Source organism: Psittacula echo (genome assembly GCF_963264785.1).
Source record: "Psittacula echo genome assembly, chromosome: 4".
In the NCBI taxonomy this organism is placed as follows: domain Eukaryota; kingdom Metazoa; phylum Chordata; class Aves; order Psittaciformes; family Psittacidae; genus Psittacula; species Psittacula echo.
Window position 1 is genome coordinate 65380686 of NC_137738.1, and position 24357 is coordinate 65405042.

Genomic DNA, 24357 nt, shown 5'->3' on the forward strand with positions numbered 1-24357 from the left:
GGCTCTTGTCCCAAATAATAAGCAACAGGCTTTGAGTTGCACCAGAAGAGGCTTAGATTGGAAAATTAGGAAAAATTTCATCACCAAAAGGGTTGTCAAGGACTGAACAGACTGCCCAGGGAAGTGGTGGAGTCACCATCCCTGGAGGTTATTTAAAAGACATGTAGATGTAGCGCTTAAGGACATGGTTTAGTGGTGGACTTGTCAGTGCTGGGTTAACAGTTGGACGCGATTTTAAAGGTTTCAAAATCTTTAGACTAACCTAAAAGAATTCTATGATTCTGTATGTCCTTATGCTATGCAATGTGATTGCTTCCTTAGTAGGTTGAAGATTGTTTTGTGATTTATTTTATTTTGTTTTTAGTTCTTCCACAGATAAAGTGTAACACTAATTAGGTGGTTTCTCACAGGTGAAATACTATGATCATTTGACTGGCTGGGAACAGTTCCATTATGACTTGTGTGTTCCTCCCATTTATTTCTATTTAATTTGATTTATTTCATCTTAGATTTTTTTCTAGATGCTCTTTTGAGCAAAACTCTGAGTTTGATTTGTAGCTGAACGGCTCGGCGCTGTGTTTGCTGCTTGCGGGATTCCTTTTGCTTTCTAAAGGTCCTGAAGGCACCTAAGATGCTGCTGCTATCATCAACACATTAGAGTGTGATAAGGCACCTTCAGGGCTGTATCTCACCTATGGGTAAGATACACCTTAAGTTCTAGCCATTTGAATCCTTACTTATAACTTGTTTTGACATCTTCAGGGAAACAGCTTTTTCTTGTCCAGATGCCTGTCATAGAAGAATGAAATCTGGGTTCATGGGACATAAGCTTTTTATGGTGTTCTCAAAAATGACTATGTGGAGAGGGCAGTTATTTGAAATACCTCTTGCTATTTTAAATGCCCTGAACATTCTTGGAGTCCTGTCTGCTCTCTCTGGTATTTCAGAATTGAATTCTTTAAGTGGAAAGGAAAATCTGCTGCATATTCCCTCATAGTAATTAGACTGCTGTGAACTCTGCTTATCACGTTGATTGGAATGTTCTAACATTGTTCTTATGTCTTATGTTCATGTTTTCCCTGCATTTTGTATTTATGAACTCACAGCTGTGGGCAGGGGTGGACTTCCCAGGTTATGTGGAACCTAGTGTGCTGAAGCATCTCTGGCATGTTAGCAGGCAGGAGATGTTTTCTTGTTAGTAGCCTACAGATTATTTACAGAGCACTTGCTTTGGTAAGAGCAGATGGGATGTATTTATAATGAAACAAAGAAATACAAAATGAAGTATAATCTTTTGTAAATAAGTGAAATCAGTTCTGCTTTGTGGTTAAGTAACGTTGAGCTTGGTAGCTTTGCAACAACAGCAGTGAAGAAGTATCTTAGGTAAATGTTTTACAGTAACCAGCTAGAACCAAACTAGTGTTTGCTGTCATGACAATGGGACTTTCCAAACCTAAAGTTCAGCCAAAGGCTGAAGTGAGGAAGAAGATGAGGAAGAAATGACCACCAGGGGTCCCAAAGACCACTACCACATTATTGTACACATGTGGAAAGAATTTTCTAGAAATGTGATGTCATTGTTTAGAGACCTGATGCATATATATAACATGTAATGATTATGTATGTTAATCAACAGCATAAACACGGTTTGTTTGATGCTTGGAGGGGACACACTAGGAGGAGCTATTCCCGGTGTCTCCCAGTGCCACAATAAAGAATGCCTGCTTGTCAACTTAAACTTTGTTGGCAAGTTTTTGGAGTCTTTCTATGAATCAATAATCACTTCACGATTATAAGTGTAGCAGAAGTTGCAATTTCAGCAAAGGTGTGATCATATTATTCTCTGAGTTTCCTTACTTTTATTCTCCAAGTTTCCTTATGTTCTCCTTGTTGGTCTATCTGAAACTTTCTTTTCTTTTGGTTTTTGACACAGCTTTAAATTTCTTGGGACAGGGTGTTTATTTTTTGTGCTTGAATCGCACATAGTGCTTTATTCATTTTCTACACCAATCTCAATTTTATAATGCAAGAAATCTTAGCAGATTGCAGGCAGAGTTTAATCTTGTCTTACTGAAGAGAAATCTGATTATGTTTCCTAGGAGCCACTTTTCCAAAGAATCTTTCTTATTATATATTTTCTTCAGAAGTAACCAGGTCTACTCAGGCATCATCTTAGGCATTAAAAAGCTTTCCAAAAGCATTAGGTCAAGAAAAAAATTAAACAAGCATTAAGTATGTGCACTCATTTGACACAAACCTTGCAAGTATGTTTCTCAGCCTGAAAATCACTAGACTGTATTTTACTTCACAGCGGAAAATACAGGGTTTTTTAAATGACAGATTTAAAAGATGCAGGGTTTTATTTTTTTTTTAACCACATAGGTGTGTGTATGGAGTCTTTAGTATCAGAAATCTGAGCAGAGTGAGTTTCTGATTATTTTGTTGAGGTGGAGAGAAATCTAATGGGAAAACTGAGTCTATTAAACCTGAATGGAAAATACTCACTTAAAACCCTCATTTTCTTCAGTTGCTAGAGAAAATAATTCTGCCTTTCATTCAGGCTTTGAATGGCACTGTAAAGACTGAGGCTTTCTAGCACATTGCTGATGAAAGTTTCTTGTTGCACTAAAAGTGCTTTGATATCTTCAATCAGCTGTTACTGTGTATCTTCAAGACTTGGGGACAAGCGATGTCCTACCTTCAGTCATTTGATTCAGCTTGATTTTTTGAGAGCTGCCTAGTTAACTCAAGGGGGAGAGGAAAATTTTATGGAGTTTTTTACAGGTATGTGTTGGGATTCAGATTCTCTTTGTGTTGGGTTAAATAGTTTATGAGCACCTTAAGCTTGAAACAGTTGTAGGCAAACTTACTAGGGAAGTTGATTTTGGTACACTTTCAAACCAGGACTGACTGTCAAAATGTCTCTTATGAAAGGTTTTGGAATGGATGACCAGAACAAAAAAACGCTCCAGAACAGAAGTAGTGCAGTTCTTACTGAAGCCTCTTGGAAATTTATACTTTTCTTACCCAACTGTGAAGTCTTCGCTACCATTCAGATCACATGTAGCCCAGTTAAGTGTCAGATCCTAGATGAGGAGACCACTTCCAATTGCAGTAATGAGTGTATTAAGAGTACGTCTACACAGGAAGAATTTGCCAACCCTGACTCAGATCAGTTGCTGTGGCCTGTTCTTGTGTGTGGTGCCACCAAGGCAGAGAAGAACCATCAGATCAACCTGATAGACTTGAAGGTTTCCGTTTCAAGCAACAGCTAATTCCTTTAAAGTTAGATTAGTGGGCTGTTGATGAAAACAGTATGACAAGGACAGTGGAAAATTGTCACCGGTCTTGTTCGTCAGTACTGGGTATGTAATATGGAGTTTCACAAGACTATAAGTTCATGCTATGTGTCTTTCCTTTTCTCTAATTTATTACAAAGACTGGAATCTTGAGATGCTGCTTGTTGAAGGAGATTATTGCTTTGCAGCTTGATGGACCTAGACCTTCAGATGCCTTATTTTTTTCCAGAGCTCTGCTACCGCTAGATAATACTCTCTCCAGGGCACCAAAGGAGAAGTCAATAACTGAGATATATTCTGTTGAAAGCTGATGGTGCAGTGTGTGCTAAATTAGTGAAAATATAGCCTTGAGTTTCCCTAAGGATAGTTTCAGTGGGTATATGAAAGCGTCTAAGCAAAATGTCAAATGGTGATCTCGATGTGTTCAAGAAAGGTCATGTGCATTGCCAACATAAAGTATTTGCATAGGGAATCAACCTGTGTGAGCGGGTGTGACAGTGTGACTATATCTGCTACATTCTGCCATGAGTTGACTTTCATTTCCTAAATAGATGAGATCTCTCAGTAATAAGTCTGGCTTGTAAGACCTGTTAACTTTAGGGTGGAGTTGTCCACTCTCCTACATTGGTACTTTCTGATGTGCCATATATTCACCAGTCCTGCATGTTTAGTTTCACTCCATTACTTTTTCTTTTTCTCCTTTGACATAAGACTTGTGCAGGCCTCCTGTTCTTCTGTAAGGTATTTGTGGAAAGCGGCATGATGTAAGATAGGAAAATCTATCTGTACATATCTGAAAATGTCCATTGTGAAATGGAGGTTTCAGCCAATATAGATTAATTTTCCTATCCTTGAAATAGTAGCAACTATCAAGCTTCTAAGCCTTATTAGTATGTGTGCTGTGTTTTAATGAAAGCCCTTACATGCACTTCCTATTTTTCACTTTCTGCCATGATGGACAAAGTATTTGGTGCTGGAAAATAAAGCATGTGTTTGTGGTTTGGTTGTTTGGGTTTTATTTCCAATTAATTTTTTTTTCTCCCACTGTGTGCTCTGCAATATATGTCAGTGTTGAACAATACTTACAAATTCAGAGGAGTAGTATGTTAGGGAAAGCCAAGATGCTGAGGTGCTAAGGAGCAGATACAGCATTTCTGAGACTCTGTGTGACAGGACAAGTAGCCTGAGAGAAATCCTTGAAGCTGGAACTAGAGTCATCAGAAAGAGAGGGAGTAAATGTGGAACTTGTCTGGCTTATGCGTATGGGATGCAGAATAAAGGGATTAGTGGCAGTGGTTGCTGGAGGCTTCCTTTAGGAATTAACTGGACTTGAGGGAGGAAAAGATGGGCATCAGTGACTGAAGGACCTCTAAAATCCATTCACTGGATGAGGACCCACGCAGGTATAAAAAAACATGTGTCTGTTTTCAGGACTATGGGCAAGTTTGGGAGCACTGAAGACCTAATGAATATAGGACTTGATTCTCCAGATTACTCAATTGGCAGCAGGTTTCACTACTGTTTACTCGAGAATATTTGAGGTCTGTGTGTGCAATTAAGGTCATAAGTGTGGTTGTTGTGTGTGTGCCCTGAACCTCCTTCTGTCACTGGACCAAAGAGGAGAAAAGCTTTTCAGTTTAGCAGTTTGGAAGTTCTATGTTTATTTGCAAAGGACCCTTTCAAAAATTATTTGAAGAGTCTGCCTTTTTTGTAATTTGACAGTGAATTACTTTTAAAAGGAATAGTTTGCTTGCCTAGACAGATAAAGTGTATATTATTTTTTATATATTAAATTATATATATAAAATATATATATTAAAAATGTGCATTGCTGCTATATGAACAGGTTTGATGTTCTGTGAACAGTAGGGGGTTATTATTATTATTATTATTAAAACCTTTTGTGGGAAATAAGAGATGTCAGCTGACTGGATATTTGTGCTACATGGCAAGACTGCTGCCTGCATACTTACACTAACACACTATCATTGCAAAGTCATCTGTAATCCGTTTGTTATGATTACCTGTGAGATGTTAGAACAGCTTGTGCATGAATAACAGTACTCTATGACTATGTACTCATGACTATGAGTATGCAGCTTGGTTTGTTAGCGTTGCAGAGAAAACATGCTGAGATGATTAATCAGTTTGCCCTGTTAAATTCCTGTTAGGATACTTACAAAATCTAGGGAAATAATAATTCTCATTGTCTTTTCAACAATGTTTCTTACTAGTTGAAGACTTGTAACAGAGAAACCCTCTTACTGTATGCAGGAATTGCTTTAGTAACTTTGATTCTAATCCCTATGCTGTCTGTATGTGTGATTTTTCCTTTACAGATGGGAGATCCTTTGGGCCGAGGCACCTACAAAGGTGAATGGTCCTCAGGCACGGCAGTTCACACCTTGTATCAAACAGATAAACTTTCCCACAAACTTAATCCGACTGGAAGTGAACAGCTCTCTTCTGGACTATTACACTGAATTGGACGCAGTGGTACTACATGGTGTGAAAGAGAGACCTGTGCTTTCACTTAAGACTTCAATGATTGATATGAACGATATAGATGAGGAGGAGGATGAAGAAAGGTATGGCTGTGGAACGGACACCCTGAATAAACAGTTCAGCATTGTTACCCTCAGGGAATGGCCGACTAACGGATATTTTGATAAACTGCCTTATGAGGTAAGAAGGGCGTGTTTACACTGAATATATGTCTCGTTCGTTAAAGGTGTGTTACAGGGTACCAGTCAAGATTGTTTTTTCCAGTTCCCTACATTCTTTTATGAGTCTCCTGCAGTTATTGTGTAGTTATGCCTGAATTATGTAAGTCAATTTACTTCCATCCTGAAATAAGCTGGGCTTGCACATAATGGAAGGAAACCTTCACCTGCCGGTCAGACCTCTTGACTTGGGCATAGGCATGATTATTCCTGCTCTTCAGAGTACTGCAGTCTGCCAGAAGAAGTGTTTGTTTACTGCAGTAACTCATCAACTGCTCCAGAGTGCTTGGGGCTCGAATTGGACTCGCTTTTGAAAGTGAAGGGAGGATAGTGAGAGATGCTGTCACTGATTGTAGGGCACTCTCAGAAATGCATCATCAAATAGAATTTTGGTTTTGTCACATATTTTGTCTCTAAGTACCCCAGTGTCATATATGAAGGCCATGGTTAGGTGACTGTGTGCTCAAGTAACCTGCAGAAGTTTGCTGTGCTTGTAAAGAGGAAAGAGACAATATAACAGCTCTCTCCATCTTTCTCCTATGTGCATTTTCTCTTTTAAGTCTTCAGAGTTTGATTTTTTTTGTTGCTGCAGTGGAATAATAAATGAGGATACTGGATTCATCCTGAGTTAGCTCTAGTGATGGTTTCTTTTTCCTCAGTCCGTACAGCGTGCAACGTATTTTACTGATGGTGCTTGTATTATAAGTACTGAAGTAAAGACAGTACTTTGCCTATGCAAAGGTGCAGCTGATTCCAGAACATCTTAAAACATAAAACTGTTTGAAAGTTTAAGAATATATTTGTTCTAGTCATTCGAAGAAGTTAATTTTAGAGAAAAACTTCATTTAAATCTAGGAAATCTTGTTTGAAAAGTCTGGATAAATTGGTTTATAACGTACTAGACTACTAGAGAGATTGATTAATCTCTTTTCTGCCCACATGATTGCACATATTAAGATTATAATTTAGGAAGTATTTGTGTGGTCTTTTTACTCCTATAAACTTCTGTCTCCATGTACTTTATTGTGCTTTTCTGCTTTTCTGTTTGTGTACCTGTTTGTTTCTGTTTTTTAACATGTTTGGTTTCATGAATGCATTTATATAGTCTGTCAATACCAAGCACGTTGTTTTTTGCTTTGTTTTTTTTTTTCTTCGGCTTTAATTTAAAGAACCTGAAAATACGGATAGAAAATTTGTCAGAAAACTACAAAATACTATTCCTGGACTGGTTTTGTGACAGCAGAAATCCCAGTCTCCTATTTTCTTAGTCCAGCTGGAAGGTTTGGATATCAGAACAACAAAAATGTTGTACTTTGTAGTATGACAATTTTTTTTATCATACCAGATACGGAAACAGTACTTTGCATGCTGGCTTCAAGACTGACAAGTGTCAGATTTTACTGGGAAGTGTTCAGACGTTGTAATGAAGAAGTAAGGCAACAACTGCTGACTCCTTCCAGTTTTGATTGATACATTACATGAAAAATTGTATCTTTTTAGATGTTCATGTTGATTGTGAACATGTAACTGGCCTAAGTCTTCACACATATGCCTGTTCCTTATTTGAGCTGTTTCAGGCTTTTTCGTACTACTGTCCATAATTCACCAAATACACAGGCTGAATGGTCTTCCATGCTAATCTTAAAGTAGATAGCGGTTCCTCCAGCCTTTGTTTTGTCTTCATTGTCTTTCTGAAACTTCCATAGACTATCCTTTCATAGACTGTGTTTTTTCTCAAAATGGCATTAGGAATGGCTTGCTGCAGTGTGAGTTCTACATTGCTCCTGCTCCAAAAGAGAAAAATGCTTGGCTCCTGGGGCACAGACTTCCTTAGAAGACAGTGTAAAATCTTGGGTGAGCTAGGGGAGAGAATTTTCCTTCCCTGCTCATGAACAGTGTTAATCAGGCCTTAGTAGCTGTGATGTGCTATCATCTGTTCTCCATAACTGCCTTAAAATTGAGGGGGGATTTTCCAGGACACGCTTCATGTGTTTCTGCCCAGATATCTTTGACTGACTTGTGCTGCTCGTAAAGTGGAAGGAATAAAGCTTAGTCTTAGTTGGCTTTACAGAAGCCCTTGAGACCTGATGGCCTGAACAAGTTAAAAACCTTTGAGAAAGGTGAGGAATACCTGCCACAGCTTAACTGTTGTGCAGTTTGAGACTCACCAACATGTGCCATGTACCAAGAATTTAACTTCTGTTCTCCAGAGAGGAGAGTCAGAAGAAATCCTGTCTGCTGCAGTCCAAAAGACTTTTTTATATATATATAAATTTTTTAATATGAAAAGATACAAATAACATCTTTATCATTCCCCAAAGCCAGTTTTTTCTGAAAGCTGCCCAAAGATTTTTGACCTGCCCATGTCAGGGGAAGTGAATTTCACTGCTAAATGTGGATTTGGCACCTGTGTTCCAGGAAGACAGGTTTTGAATGTAAGATCTGCATCTCTTATGATACTTTGATAAAAGGGTCAGAGCAATAAGCAGGAGCTTTTTTAAGTGTCATACCACCCTTTTTACCTCAACGGTAAGTTTCTTACATCTTTTATACTTGTAGGCTTTCAGATAGCCAGCAAGATTTTATGCCTCTTTTTGAAAAGGGAAACTCATGAGGGTCCTTAAAAGCTAATAACCATATGCACAAGATTCCCTTCAATTCATGGCCCATATACTGCCAGCTGCTATAGCAGAGTAGGCTCTGAGCAGTGGCACATGGGAGAAGATCTCTCTAGCTTTAGTCCTCCTGGAGTCTTGATTAATTGACTGTGCAGTCTGTCGATAAGATCTTTTTTTGTTCTTTGTATCAGGAAGGGGCTTAAAACCTGTACAGCCTTCCGTTGCTGAGAGGATCAGAGCCTACATCCTTGTGATGTAAACCCCACTCCACGAAAGCATACAATTGAATAGAATAAAGAAAAGAGAGATTTAAACGGTTGTTCCGTGAAACAGTTGCAAGATCCACTTTTCATGTGTCTATGTGTGCTATTAGATTTATATGCATTTGCTAGTGCAAGCTATAGGATCATGTAAGTAGGGACTGGGTTTTCTTAAACTACATTGAGGAATGTCAGAAGCCCTAGAATGCCATCTTCTTCTTCCTGTCTTCACTCTGCCTTTTTGTGCATATAACCTTTCTTCTTTGTCTGAGCATGCCTTAGTATCAAGTCTGATTAATTGGAGTCTAAGCTGTGGCAGCTGTAGCTGCAGAATTAAGAAATTGCAAGTCATTGATTCGTGTGTTTCCGAATGAATGGTTTGCAAAGGCCAATGTATTTTCATATTGGAAGGACTTGCACTGGAGAACTAAAAAGAGGCTATTTGTAAAAAGTGCCTATACTCTAGGTATGACCAGCATCCAGGCATTATTTTCTGACCAAATCAAGTTCTGTGTTATTGTGCTCTAGGCACAGGAAGTGCTTGCTATTATTCAGAAAAAAAGCTTGAAAAAGCCAGAGAAACTTTTTGGTAGGTAAGTACCATTAGGAGTTGCACCATTAGTAAAGTTTTACCCAGTGTATTGAAGAGTGTGATGGAGATCCTTTCTGAGCTTATAAGCAAACTTTGCAGTGGGTGAGATGTCTGGGGTTTTCTTAAGAACTTACATTTTTAATTACCAATTAAAAAATATATGCATATATGTAAGACGCTGCAATCAGGGACTATGGTGATAATAAGGCACAGATCAGATATGAATCAGATTTTTTTTTTTGTGCTCAAACAGCAGACAATCAATTTGCATACTGCTGTTTGTTGAAATGTAGAGAATTATGATTTGGAAACCTTTCAGGTTTTGAAGGTTTTCAGGGTAGTGGGTCTTGGTCTCACCACATCTCTAAAGCTGGCATGCTCCGTGTTTGCCCTGGAAACAGGAAAGAAAGTTCTTTTGGTCCATCACAGCCTCAAAAAGTGATGTATAAATTCTGTTTTGTTTTCTTCTGCGCATTTCTTTGTATTTTTTTCCAATAATTTTTGTTTTTACTGATTTATAAGAAATTGTAAAACAATAACGCTTGCCATAATTTTTCATAAATGCAAAGTGAAAACAGTTGTTCATGAGAAACTGTGTTACAAAAGTAGTTTTTGAAGCAGATACTCAATTCTGTAGCATTCTTTGTATCACCATGAACACGGTGTAGCACAATACAGCACATCATGTCACATACTCATTAAGGTATCAAATTGTACTTTATGCTAGGATACACATACATAAAAAATGAATTTCTGACAGACACCAGCCTCCAGACTAAAGGTGATTAATGGCTATTAGCCTGTAGGTTTGGTACCTGTTGTCTTTGTTTAATCAAGAGCCAGAAAAAAGTACTTTACATTGTAATGTCATAGTACTGTAATTTAATTGTATTTTTTCATTATAGATACTATGAAGTAGCATAATTTTAGTAACAAAGGATTATTTTTTTCTGATCAAGACAATCCCTTCATGTGGAAGGGATTTCATCTCAGGTGTGGAAAGATTGCAACATTCTGTATGTGATGAAATACTGAAGTCATCAGTATAAAGAGACATTGGTGATACATTTATAGATTTCATTCACCATTATCTTTACTGCTCAAAAGTTACAAAATAACTTTTTTTGCCACTGAACAAAGTTTGTGTTACTTTGTTTCTATCAGGCATTGTTATATCACATTAGTTGTAGACATAAATTTAGCTAATTTGGCAGCCTTTGCTGAGCAGTCAGTCTGCTCTAGAAAACTTACTAAGTAAGCATGGGAAAAGTCTGAGGGAAAAGACCATTCATAAATATTTAGGTGTTTTATAGAGTATGGAATAGCTGAAAGATTGCAAGAATTTAAAGCTGTCTTTCAGAATATTGCAGATAATTTAAAGTTAATTGATGGTCTTAGAAAAATAGGTATATGTTTGGGTATCTACTGTTAGGATGACAGACAAAACTGTGTTTAGCAACCTTTCAGCTTAAGTATGGGTCTTAGCCAACCAAAAATCAAGATACTAATTTGGGATTATATCTATGTTAGCTCCATGTTATTTTGCACTTTCTTAGATACCAAAATGCTGACAACCTAAATGTCAATTGGGAGCAAACTTTTTTGATTAATATATCTTCATTTATTATATATGGATATATATATCCATATATTTTATATATATATGTATGTATATACTGCTGTCACATTTAAATGTTTATGCAGATCGTTTGCATCAAGCTGAGGTGAGAGTTTCAGGCACCTGCAGAGACAAAAAAGCCTTTTTTGGGGGGAAAGTTGGAACAAGGAGAAGGGAAGACTTGAAATTAGGCTGGAGAGAAACTGGAGTATATGCAAACACTGCATTTTGGCGTTGGAGTTGAAGTTACATTTTTTGAGGAGTTGTAGATAGTGTTTGAAATCTAAATACTAAATCTGGAGCTGAGTAGGAAGTAACATTTTTCATTTTGCAGGAAGTTGGATTGTTTTCTTATTTCTTCTATTCCAGAAATGAAGGGGGGAGGAGGGAAGGCGGAAGCTAACTGCATAATAAACTGGTTCATTGGAAGTACAGTCTGTTTGGTTCTCATGGAAAGATTCATTTTCATTTTATATCAAGCATTTTATTCTGGCTTTGGGTGGTTTGTCTTATGAATGCTTGTAAAGACATCAAAATGAAACATTACGGTATTTTGAGAGGGCCACAGGATTCAAGTTTAAGCTGATTTGAGGGTTTGTTTGTATTGATGGGGGTTGGTATGTGGTGGTGTGTTTTTTTGGTTGTGTGGGGTTTTTTTTGGTTGTGGGGGGTTTGTTTTTTTTTTTTTGTTTTGTTTTGTTTTTGTTTTTGTTTTTGTTTGGGGTTTTTTGTGGTTTTTTTGTTTGGTTGGTTGGTTTTTATTTTTTTTTTTTTTTTATTTACACTGATTCAGTTCACTGAGTAATCATTTCCCACTCTGCTTAAAAACACTTCACCAATTTTAGTTACATAACTTTGGTGCAGGTACTTATAGCTGTTGAAGACAGCCCTGGTAAAGTAAACATTAATTTTTAGATTTCATTTTTCAAGTACATTTTCTCTCAGTTCCTAATCTAAAGGAGATTTTTTTGCTGAGTGTTTTTGTTATTCCCTAATGTATTTGTATGTCTGTGTTTTTTGATCTTCCCTTGGAAAGGAAAACAGGACATGGTAAGAGATGGGATATTTCTTGATTCTGAGCTGGAGATAAGTAGTTACGAAAATGTGCATAGTGGTGCTAGTTGGAAGGGCTGGTGGTTATTCTGAAACTGATTCAATCTGATAAAGGTAAAAAAGCGCTTTGCCATTCAGATTTGACTTTGGCATAGAACAAAAATGCTCTCCAAGTATTACAGCAAGGACGAGATTACTTTGTAAAAGATCTGAAAATGTTGAATTTTTTTACCTAGTTGCGTAGTCCAGCATGGATGGGAGAGGATATAAGGTATTTTTTTTTTTTTTTAAGCAAGGAGCAGAGGAATAAATCTGAAATCAGTTCAAGGTGTGGGGAAACTGGGACATGGTATGGTTTTTCCGTGTACTCTGCAAACATGCTGCCATTTTAAAAACCAAATCTGCAGAAGAAAGAAAATGCCAATTTAGTGTTCTGATCAATGGCAGTGCAGACATGGTGAAGGGAAATATGTAAACATAGTGTTTACATATATATCACTGTTTAAATTAGCATGAGTAAAGAAACTTCTAATTTGAAAGCTTCCTGTCACTTTCATATGTTGATCTGCTTTTTCCTTTCTTGTTTAATGTCATTAAATTGAGAAGGCAGTGCAGTCCTATTTAATAGTTAATCAATGATTTATTCATGTTACTTTTAAGTAAAAGGATTTACTTTTCTTTGAAGCCAGAACATCTTTTCTTAATCCTTTTTGGTTTCTGTTAGCATTTCAAGTGCTGTATGACCATCTATGACTTTTTTTTGTTTTTAATATAGCTCATCCAGTTGATTTTGAGTCACCTTACAGTACCAGACCTGTGTAGACTAGCGCAAACTTGTAAGCTACTATATCAACATTGCTGTGATCCTCTACAGTACATTCATCTCAGTTTACAACCTTACTGGGCAAGGATTAATGACACATCTCTGGAATACCTACAGTCTCGCTGCACACTCGTCCAGTGGCTGAATTTATCTTGGACTGGGAACAGGGGAGCCATCTCTGTTTCTGGATTTAGCAGGTCAGTGCTAAATATACAGAAGTATTTTGATAAGCTTTCTTTGCAGAGCTGCTGCATGGTACTTTTGCTAAGTATCTGAAACATTATTAAAAGACAAGAAAATGTTTGATTTGCTATAAAAGATGTGATTGTTATGATATAGAAAAAGACGAGCTAAACCAGTAAGAGATTCTGGATACAGCAACTGAAGTGCATTTCCGTATGTAGAGTCTGCATGTTGCCAAACCACCTGTGACTGAAAGGCTTTTTCCAAGCGGGAGCAGTGTTTTGCTTTCTTCTGGGCTTCTAAAAATCTCTGCTAGAACCAAGCTGTCCAAAAGTCTATCTCAGAAAGAAAATAGGGTTGTTTTTTGTACAGATGAGTCATCAGTAGGACTGTATTAGAATGGTACAGTAATAAACTGCATGTTTACAAGGTATGGGCCCTAAGTAATCACTGGAGTGCAATGTAAATGCAAATATTTTCATAAAAATGATTTAAAACATTAGTCCTGTTGGGAAATGGGAGGTTTGCATGTGCATCTTCCACTGAGCTGGCTGTGCTGTAGGTCATTAAAATAGCAAATTCGCAGGGAATCTTCTCTGTATAACAGCTGTGTTCTCTGCTTGCTTAAGATATCATTTCTTGCTTCTTTGCTCGTTTGCATTAGTTAAACAGCATCTATGAAAGCATTTCATTTAAGCAAAAATTACTGCTTCAACTAAGAGGTAATCAGCAGTGACAGGTGAAAGCAGAACTTGACTGATAAGAAACAGAAATATTTAATATATATATAAAAAAGTTGTCTTAGCTCTCATTTGTTTTCTGAATAAAAAGGTTAAATCAAGTTTTCAGACTTTTTCTTTCCTTTGCCAGGGTGCCTTCCCTGGAGAAGTAAAATAATTTGAAGAAATACTTTGTTGGGGTGAGAATGTTGCTTTCCTAACCTTCCAGCTCATAATCCAGGAGCCCTAAGCTCTTTTGTACTTGTTGGTAGAAAAAGGAGGCAGCCACCAGCTAGTTGTTAAAGGGGATAAAATAGATAGGCATCAGCTAGCTGTTAAATGGGGTACAAACATTTCTCCTAAATTTGGATTTCATATTAGATACATTATGCAGATGATAAATATACAAGCTTTAATTGAGAATTCATCTTTGAAATCACGAAGTACTTGCTTTCTTATGCTTAGCTATTAAATCTGTGTTTTGAAAATTTAAAGTATGTGCATCTTCATGGCATGTTTTTAAATTTTTTGGGTTATTTTTGTTTTGAACATGCAGGTTTTCAAATAAATGAATTTCCGAATTCAGAGAATTATAAGCTTTGCAGTTCTGGCATTTCTGACTTCCAGTTAGTTGAAAATGGCTTTATTGCAAAAGGACTACTTTATTTTTCACACTTCAGTGCTGAACTTACAGCAGCACTTACATATAGTCAGCATTTTTTAAAATGATAGGTAGTCATTGTTTGACTATTAATAACCAGTGAATAAACATGGTCAATTTATATTCATTATAATGGTGATATTTATTTGTAACAAAGTGTTCTGGGACATGGATACGATTGTGAAGTTACCTGTATTTCTAGAAAAAGGTAATTCTTGGAAGAGGTGTGCAGTCCGGGAATGGGAAATGCAGTTCAATCATAAATTTTTGAAACAAAGTTGTAAGCAAAATAGTTTTCAGGTGTGACTTCTCAGAATTTTCACTTCTGAATCAAAAATTCTCCACTGTAACTAGGCTTGGTTTTGAAAGTTTTCTTTTTCCTTATACAGAAATTTTTGCAACTCTTTGTTCTGTAGAAGTGTCTTTTGTAGTAAAATTTCCAAACACAAAGTTTCCTTTGGACATATGTTTGTTGAATTTGCTGGCTTCCAGGAAAGGAAAATTCGCTGTTCAAATATCTGTTAATACAGGAGACCTCTTAGAACAACACTTGCTTTTCAAAAGCATTAATGTGACTTTCTTCAAAGAAGTAGCATCCTGGTAAGAGATGGTGTTCCTCAAAGGAGAAATCTGGCAAGCAATATTTAGTTCTCCTGCCCCGGCTTTCATCAAGATGCCATCACCATGTGAATATTGCAGCATCCAGAACATACAGTTATGAACTCCCGTAATTTTTCTTTTTGAACTTCTAGATGTTCCTCACCCAGCCTCACTTTTGGAAGATATTACACAAAACAGAGTTTCCAAAGAATGGAGGTACTTTGACTTTCTTAGGAATTCTGTTTCACAATTAACATTTTTTTTCATTTTATTCTTCGGAGTATGAGTATTGCAGATGATGTTCTCAGCTGGCTGGGGAGGGTGAATTGCTGCTTTTTATCAGTTACCTGCTGATGTTAACTGGTACTAAAAACTTAATCTGTAATTGTCCTTTGCAGAAATTAAATACTTATGTATTTCTATCTCTGTACGTACCAGGGGAAGACAAGTACCCCTACGTTTATTAGTGTAAGATATTCTCTTGCTGCCTACTGCATCATTGTTTCTGAATCAGCTTGTTGGTTTCTCTTTATTCTGCTCTCCTTGCTTCCTCTCTGGTCTTGGTATTTTCTGTTTCTTTCTGCAAAGGAAATTTCTAAATAAAGTTGATAGCATACCAAGCTGCATCTTTTATTCTGGATTTAGTTGGTGAAAAAGCCTTCTCATAACTTGCGGTTGAGTTGAAACAAGCCTAAATTGCTTGTTCCAATACTTCAGGTTTATAAAATTGGTGTTAAATTGCTGCATAAGCAACCAGGAGCGGCTGCCAAGAGAATTCTGCCTCGAAGTTCTAACAATTTGAAGGACTATTCTGTTTTTAAAAGCCCACCTGTATTGGTCCGTTCAAGGAGAAAAAACATTGTTTGCTAAGTGAAATTTGTAAATAACTTCACAAACACTACAAATTATGGCAGTATAGAAATTACAAAATGCTAAAAGCAAAATACCTTATCCTCATGGATAACAGCATTTCACTTTTACAGGACCTGGGTTTTTTTGTTTATTTTTGCACTTTTTTCAGCATTTGGTGTTACAGTTGGCACTGTTGAATTCAAAACTGGTAAAGTTAGTTTCATTCTTACAACTGTACAATTTAGGTTAATATTTCTGCAAGTCAGCTCATGTTTAAATGCTAGTATTACTTGAATTTTATTTTGGCAAATACGTTTCCAAACTGTTTTTATCTGTGGTTTCAAAAGAAGTAGCTTGTATAAATTTGTGTGTTCCTTCTAAAGGTATATATAGACATGATTGTAAAAAATAATTGAAAATATGTATTTTCTTGCAGAAAGATACTAAAGTAGAATTTTTTTCAAAAAAGTAATTTTAAGACTGAAGCTAATACTGTATAATCATGAGAAGATAGAATGCTTCAGGCATATGAACATCCCGAGGCAAAGCTGAAGGTATTTTAAGTTGTTGATAACATCTACTCCTCAGGGCTAAAAATGATTACTGTAAATTTTTCATTTCAGCATATAATATAAATTAACTAAATTTTATCATTTGGATTGAACTAAAAGTGTATGTGAAAGTGAAAGACAAATGAAGTTGAGTATCTGAGCAGTCTCAAGTGTCTGGAGTGCAATGTGACGGGGAATAGCAAAGATTTCACAGCAAGTGTTACATAAGCAGCACTGCATTTCTCTTGGCCTTCGAGGTATGGTGATTTTCTTCCTGCCAAGAAAGTATCAGTGTGGGAGGGTAGGACCTATATAGGAAAAGTGTGGCAAGTTGACTGAAGGTATACTAAGTATCAAGATGATGAATAAATGTTCTGAGGTTTAAACAGCTCAAGGACCATGACAGATTAAAAAATGGAGTTCTGCATGCAGATTTCTTTCTGTCACTGATAATGTCATTAGCTTGTTTAAACTCTTTTGCTTAAATATCTGAGGTATTAAGATTTTTATAATTTCTAACATTTTATGCTGTGAAAACAAATTAATAGTGTTTTATTTTCAAGTTAGTCATACAGTGTTTGCATGTCAAGCACATCCAGGAATGCTATTTCAGCAGTTTTGTTGTTAACATCTGAAGGCTTTAGTTGCTGTTTAATAGAGGTGTATTTTGACAATGTTTAACTTGATGATGCTTGCTGTGAATCAGACTAGCAGGAAGGTCAGAGAAATTACTGAAACATGCATCAAATAGTCACAGAAAATAGGAATAATGTCTGATTCTCAATTTAAGAACCATGTCTATCTCTTGCTTTAATTTCCACAGCTTTTTAGTGAAACCTGGGGTTGCTGTAACTGAGATTAAGTAATGATGTTTGTTTTGCATGATTTATTGAAATGTTTCATCTGTGTTGAGAAAAGCACAAGATCATGTACTTAATATTCTCCCTACTTGCATGTAATGTTTTAAGGTTGGCTGACAAAAAAATGTAATACATGCTAGAGTGGAAAATAACATTGTAACAATTAGAATAGCTTATAGGAAGGGAAGGCGACTTCACTTTAAAAACAAAATTACTTTACTCAGTCTCACTCTCAAGCATGCATACTTGCATGCACCAAGACACCTGACATGTGTCTCCAAGTGAATTTTGCCTAGCGTGTAGTCTCACCATCCGGTGTCACTTCTGTCATTCATCTCCTGATCTGCATGTCCTGAGAAACTGCACATATATATACGTTCAGGGATCTTGATGACCTCCTAATTTGACTTCCACCACTACACCCTGCTCTATCAGCCCTTTTATTGTCATTGAGGAGGACTTCTTACAAGGCCATGTAGTGACAGGAAAAGGGGGAATGACTTTAAGCTTACAGAGGAGAATGGCTTTTAGCTGACTGAGGGTAGGTCTAGATTAGACATTAGGAAGAAGTTCTTCCCTGTCAGGATAGTGAGACACTGAAACAGGTTGCCCAGAGATGCTGTGGCTGCACCATCCCTGGAGATGTTCGAAACTATGTTGGATGGTGGCAGAGGAGGTTGGAACTAGAAGATCTTTAAGGCCCTTTCCAACCAAACCATTCTATGATTCTGTAAGGTAACAAACGCTACAAAGGAAAGTGCTAAAGAGAAAAAACCTATCCAACCCTGTATTGCTCATAAATGGAAATTGCTTCCTGTCTCTGCCACACCAAATTCAGTGGTTTATATGTCAATGACTACGAAGTGAGTACATAACATTTGAATTGAAAATAGATTTGGTAAAATCAGAATGATTGAAAACTAGTGGGATAATTGTATTAAAGGAGTACAATTATACAAAGTAGCTATTTCTGTTTAGGAAGATTAGTAGATGAGAGAGAACTGGACTGGTCCCTGCTTGTTGAAGAGTTTTCAGTAACCTTGAGCCGTGGGATATTGACTAAGTGAAGATCATTAAGCTAACAGTGAAGTCTAGGTTCTGGATCCATGCAGTTCCATTAGAAATCACTAGAGCAAATGTGGTGTGTTTAGCACCCTCACAAGCGTTATGTCTAAAGGTATTTTGAGGTCTTATGTGAGGTCTTATTGTGAGGTCTTATGCAGCCAGTTCTGACATGAAGGGTGCTATCTCTTACCTTGGTATTTAATTTTGGATCATGTTTAGCTCATGCTTAGACATGAATTACAAGATTGGAAGTTGTTAACCCTGTGATCAAGATGGTTTAATATCACCATGACCAAACAGTGTCTCAACTCCTAATAGATATGTTTGATGTTTCAGAAAGATTTCTGTAGGACTAACTTACTTCCCTGAAGCTGAAGTTGGGGGGAGGGGAGAGGAAGAATGAGCACCTGTTCTTAAAAGCAGGTCGAAGGTGATGGAAAGTGAGATTAATTTTTTCTTTTTTTTCATTAAAAACAACCCCCCAAAACAAATAAAAACAACCACCAGGGTTCCTCAAAAAAAACCCCACCAAACCAAACACGCAAGACTCTTGAAATACTGCAGTCTGGAATGAGGACAGACTTTGAGGGAAAGGCCCAATCCAGTGTCTAGCAAAATAGATGTGCGTGTTCCCGTTAGTTTGGGTTGTTTAGTTGTATTTCATAACAAACATGAAGGGAAATAACTTCAGAAATTGTGTGTATAAAATATTGATTAAAAAAAAAAGGCAGAACTAAAAGGATGGATGACTGTGCAGAAAGGAATAGAGACTAAGAACAGGAACCAGTCAATCCTCAGTGATTAAAGGGGAAGTATGTGAAGAAATGCTGATTTGGGTAGAAGGTACTTTCTTGGGGGTTGGTTGGTTACAAATGAGCTAAGTCAGAGAGGCACCCAGTGTCTGGTTAAGTCTCAGAAGTGCGAAAACCATGCCACATTTGTTCTGAAAGCATGAGAACCAATGTTCTACCTTGCCATGTGGTTTTGGAGATCCATGTAGAAAGACATTAGCAAAAACCTCTGTCCTGAGCAGCCTGTTTAGTACAAACAAAGATTGGGATCTCTGGATCATTCAGAAAACTCCACAGTTCTGCCTGATGTTCTCTGCTCTGCGCTTACTGGTGACTTCCTCAAATTCCTCCTTCTGTTTCCATTCATCTCTTTATTCAGGCCTGTCAGCTTATTCTTGTACCCTTTTCTATGTCCCTTACACCCTTGCCTCTGTGTTAAATGTCTCCTAAATAACCTTTCCCAAAAAGGCAGCAAAGTCATGAAGTGCAACACTCATTGCTGTTACTGTGTATGCTCTGCCTGTGTGTTTCAAGTGTAATGAATTAAAATAAAATGTTATAAGGATAGTAATTTCTGAAGCTGGTGAGCCTAGAGTTCTTCTCCAAGTCTAGGGGGTTAACTGGGTGTACTGACCTGGTAATGTTAACTTTTAATAGTCCTAGAAGGAGAAAAACGTTGATCTGTACCAACATTTGTAACAGCAAAGCCCTGTTAAATTGCATGGCAGTTAACCTAACATCCATTACTGTAATGGAGTAATTCATAAAATATTTATCTGTTAGCAAATTAAAAGCTAGAGGTATAATAAGTGGTGACTGACAAGGTTTTATGGAAAATATCACCATTCAGACAAACCTGATAATTTATTGATGAAAGAAGCTGTGTGAATATATTGTTAAAGTACCTATTAAGTAGAAGAATTGGCTAATTGGTAATCAGCAATGAATCCGTATGTCTCTATGTCTCTATCTTGATTTCCATGGGATTTCGATCTTGTGTTTCTCCATGGCAGCGTTGAACTCTACACTGCTATTTTAGACTAACAATAATGTTTAAATACCTGATGTTAAAGTTGTGAATTGTCATGTCATTTCAGCTCTGACACTTCCATAAGAAAGCTTACCAGTCTAGGTAAATTCACTGCAGTCAGGATTGATTTGCAGTTTGATTGATTTACAGTTTGTGATTGATTTACAGTTTGAAAGGTTATCTTTGCAATAAAAAGGGACAAGCTTATGTGTTTGTAATTAAAGCTTGGATTAGATACAGTAGAGTTTGTATTTGTGATACGATCTCTGATAGAAAGTGTAATTCATGCACAGACCATCAGTTTCCAAAATTTTGGATATTTTGTCTTTTAATATCTTAGTTTTTTATAATTCCAGTGAAAGTCATGTGGAATAGCCCTCAGGAATCTCTCTGTGTTAGGACAGCTACAGAGTGTTGATTTTGACTTCTTTGTTAATGAAAGGAACAGGATATTTGTCTAACAGTCTTAAAACACTTCTCTTGAATATTTTGATTTAAAAGTGTTTGTGTAACCTCATTTTTACATTTGCAGATTTTTCTGAGATAAGTATGAAATTATTGTTGGAAACTTGCAGGCCATTGGCTTTGAGGAACTGTTTAAAAACATTTCAAACATTATCTATGTACTTTGCTCCATTGTCTCAGAATAAACACCAAGAATGAAGCATTTTCTGACTTTCTAAACTGAAACAGGGTTTTCAAGACTAACACTAGTTTCAGAAAAATCCCCTTCTATGCTGTTTTCACCTGTGATGATTCTTTTGCAGTTTATTTTCAAGGTAGAATTGTTTCTTTAAGATTGCTTTAGTGATATTAGCCTCCTTATGCCATATACAGCATTATATAGCCTTCTGTGTTTCTTAAAATGTAGTAAAATATTCTTTTGTACAAAGTATTGTATAACATCTAGGTTATGTACAGTATCAAGTTAATGTTGGTGAAACAGTCTTGACTAACTTTGAGTTTTTAACATTGCTCTCTAACTCAACACCTAATTAGTTTGGTCTCTTCTAGATTTGTAGAGATTTGATTCAGAAGTAACTTCTTCAGAGAGGTTATGATTAATTTACTTTGACCTAATCATGTTTTCTGTTAATTAACTGAGGTGACATAAGAGCTGTGGTCAGTAAGCCTTTCATTGTTGAAAGGAACTATTTCCTGGTTTACATGCTTAGACTCTGAATACTGTTAAACCTTCACCTGAAAGTGTTTGTTTTTCACTTAAAATATGGGGTTTTTTACAGGTTCTTGAAAGTTTGTGGCTCTGAACTAATACGTCTTGAGCTGTCTTGTGGCCATTTCCTCAATGAAACATGCTTGGAGGTCATTACTGAAATGTGTCCCAATCTTCAAGAATTAAATCTCTCATCATGTGATAAAATACCACCTCAGGCTTTCAACCACATAGCCAAAGTGGGCAGCCTAAAGCGTCTCATTCTCTACCGAACAAAGGTGGAGGTAGGAACAAGTATTTTAACCTTTGCAATAAATACTTTCAATCCTGGTAAAGTTGTATTTGGTTTTTCTTTTTCTTTGTTAATTTAAGAAGTGATTTAGAATTTCACATTCCAAGGTAAATTCAGAAAACTCAAAGGTAGTTTCAAGAAACACAGGACCTTTTTTATTTTCAAAATAGTTTCCAGGTTTAAAAAAAACCCAAACAAACCAAAACCAAAAACCCACAAAAAAGTCTGCATGTTTTAACTTGTTTAAGTTGCATGAGAGAGCAGTGGCTTTTCACCAGCGGTTTTAAGCAGTATAGTAAAATCACAAATGTGAAAGCTTTTCTCTTTTATGTTTTTTTTTTTTTCTGAAGTATACTTCAGACAGACTGTATTTGGCAATATAATTGGGAAATGATCATGTTTAGTCACTTCAGTTCTCAGCATTCTGTCCTTTAGAATGACTTGTTACTTGACACTGGGTGCCTAGTGTCTTCATATATTAGCAGCATTTGAGACATGAAACACAATTTTTTTAAAATACTTTTCATTTACAGAGTAAAAATGACTTCTTTGTCGATTCAAGCAGTGGAATATTTGTACGTTATTATTGTTTGCTGCAGCACATTTCCTAGCTGAGATGGAATGGTTTTACGTACTACAGTTGAGAAGACTGTTTTACTTTACTTCATCTACAAATGTTGTATTCTAGCAAATCCAGTAGACTGAATCAGAAGCAATTCCATTCCTTCTCACTAGCTACATTACTCATGTATGACAAACTTCCTGCTCTGGTTTACATGGAAGCTCTCATATTTGTGCTTCTCTTGTTGCAAAAGCTATTGCTTAGTAGAGCTCCAAAATGAAGGGGAAAAAAAACATATTTCTGTGGGCTAGCTTTTAGTTCTAAGTGAAACATTTTAAGAGGAGTTCACTTGTGTGTGTTATTTCTGCTTATGATTTTGGTAGACAGTAGTAAACTTATGACGCTGGATTGTGTGAGGTGTTATCCTGTAGAATAACAGAAGAATTGAATCTGGAACAGTAGATTCTGTCTACTAGATGTCCAAGGCATCTGAGTTATGATACCTTATTTTCATTTACCATCTGTGATGGTAATCTGGTAATGCAAGGTAGTTAGATTAAAGGATAGGCTACCTGGAATGATTGGCATTTGCTGTGGGGTATGCAGGCAGTCACCATGAAGCCAGTACCCTTCAATAACTTGTACTTTGTGGTGGTTGCTCTGTATATTGAAGCAATTATCATTTTCTTTAAACTTAAAAATAAATCGGTGAGCCCTGCTTTTAAGTGCCTTTTTGATAGAGCTGAATCAGTGATTTGAGTGTATCTGTTCTGTTTCTAGATCATTAGTCTTTCTGTAAATCTTTGACAAATCCACTTGCCTCATTTTGACTGTGGGCTCTAATTCAAAAAGCTTTTTGAGATCCAAGAAAGATCATTGTATCAGAGGTAAAGATTATATAATTTCAAACTATTTTTCCCTACTCTAGATTGATCACAATCTTCTTGATTCTGCTCAGGTAACTTCTAAAGTTTGAGACTTCATGCTTGTCATAGTGCAGCAGCTGAGGTGTCCTCCAGAAATGATTGGTAACTGTTATTTCTCAGCTGTCACTTTGCTGAGCAGAGCTTGAAATTAGACTGAATGTAGGTCTGACTTTAAGCCCTTAAATTGTGAAGATTCATTTCTGTCTTTTGTGTGTATGGACATGCATCTGCTTGTAGCTGACAAGAACATTCATTCATAATGAAGCTTACCTAAGATTGTCCTTCCATTTTATACTTGAGTATAAGCAAAAGGCACTGTTTCTGACAAACCATGGAAGAGAAATTTCTAGAAATTTAAATAGGTAAAACTTAACAATATACATTGTGCATCACAGGTGGAAGAGTAAACAGGAAAGATGTAGCATAGGATTTGAATTGGAGGATTAGTTACAGAAGTCACAAACTTGTAGAAATAACATTGCCTTTCCCAACATTAGTTTCTCTTGATGCAATAATTTGGTTTTCTATACAAAATAGGCTGTTATTCCTTCTGTACTCTTCAGTGGTGTACTAAGGTGGTACTAAGTGGTGGCTAGATGCAAAAAAAACAGGATAGATTGATCAAGCATGCTCTGAAGTGATTTAGATTTCTTTAAAACTTGTCAAAGAGCTGTAACACAGCTGTGTTCTTGATTTTTGTGAAATTTCTGCTACTGCTGCGTCTTCATTATTGGTGCTTCTGAGAAGCAAACAGTGAAACAATGCTAGTGCTTAATCTAGAGCTTGGCATTGTACTGTTGCGAACTGGACCTGCTCAGAGAAAAGAATATGAGGCCGTGAATCTGCTAAGGAAAACTAACTGCTAACAAGTATGTGACTATTAAACAAAAGTAAGTCAGAAGGTGAGAAAACCAGAGCTGATGTGTGTTATGGACCTCTGTTAAAGTTCTGTCTCAATCCCCTGAAAAAAACAAACCAAAATAAACATCTATTCCTTCCATTTAGCCCACAATTTTCGTGAATAAGCTGTTTGCTGTTTTTCGGGAGAAAAAACAACAAACCAACCAAAGAACAAAATCAAGCATCAAATCTCTTGGTCTAAATG

General features: G+C 36.6%; 1 protein-coding gene across 1 annotated transcript in view; it reads left to right on the plus strand.

The window, feature by feature from the left end:
• The window catches only part of FBXL4 (F-box and leucine rich repeat protein 4), a 61651-nt gene that overhangs the window by 11658 nt on the left and 25636 nt on the right, over positions 1-24357 (plus strand). Inside the window, exons 4-6 of the mRNA XM_080616952.1 lie at positions 5639-5984; positions 12939-13183; positions 21543-21756. Coding sequence (XP_080473078.1) covers positions 5639-5984; positions 12939-13183; positions 21543-21756 — 805 coding nt within the window. The remainder of the gene's footprint in view (positions 1-5638; positions 5985-12938; positions 13184-21542; positions 21757-24357) is intronic.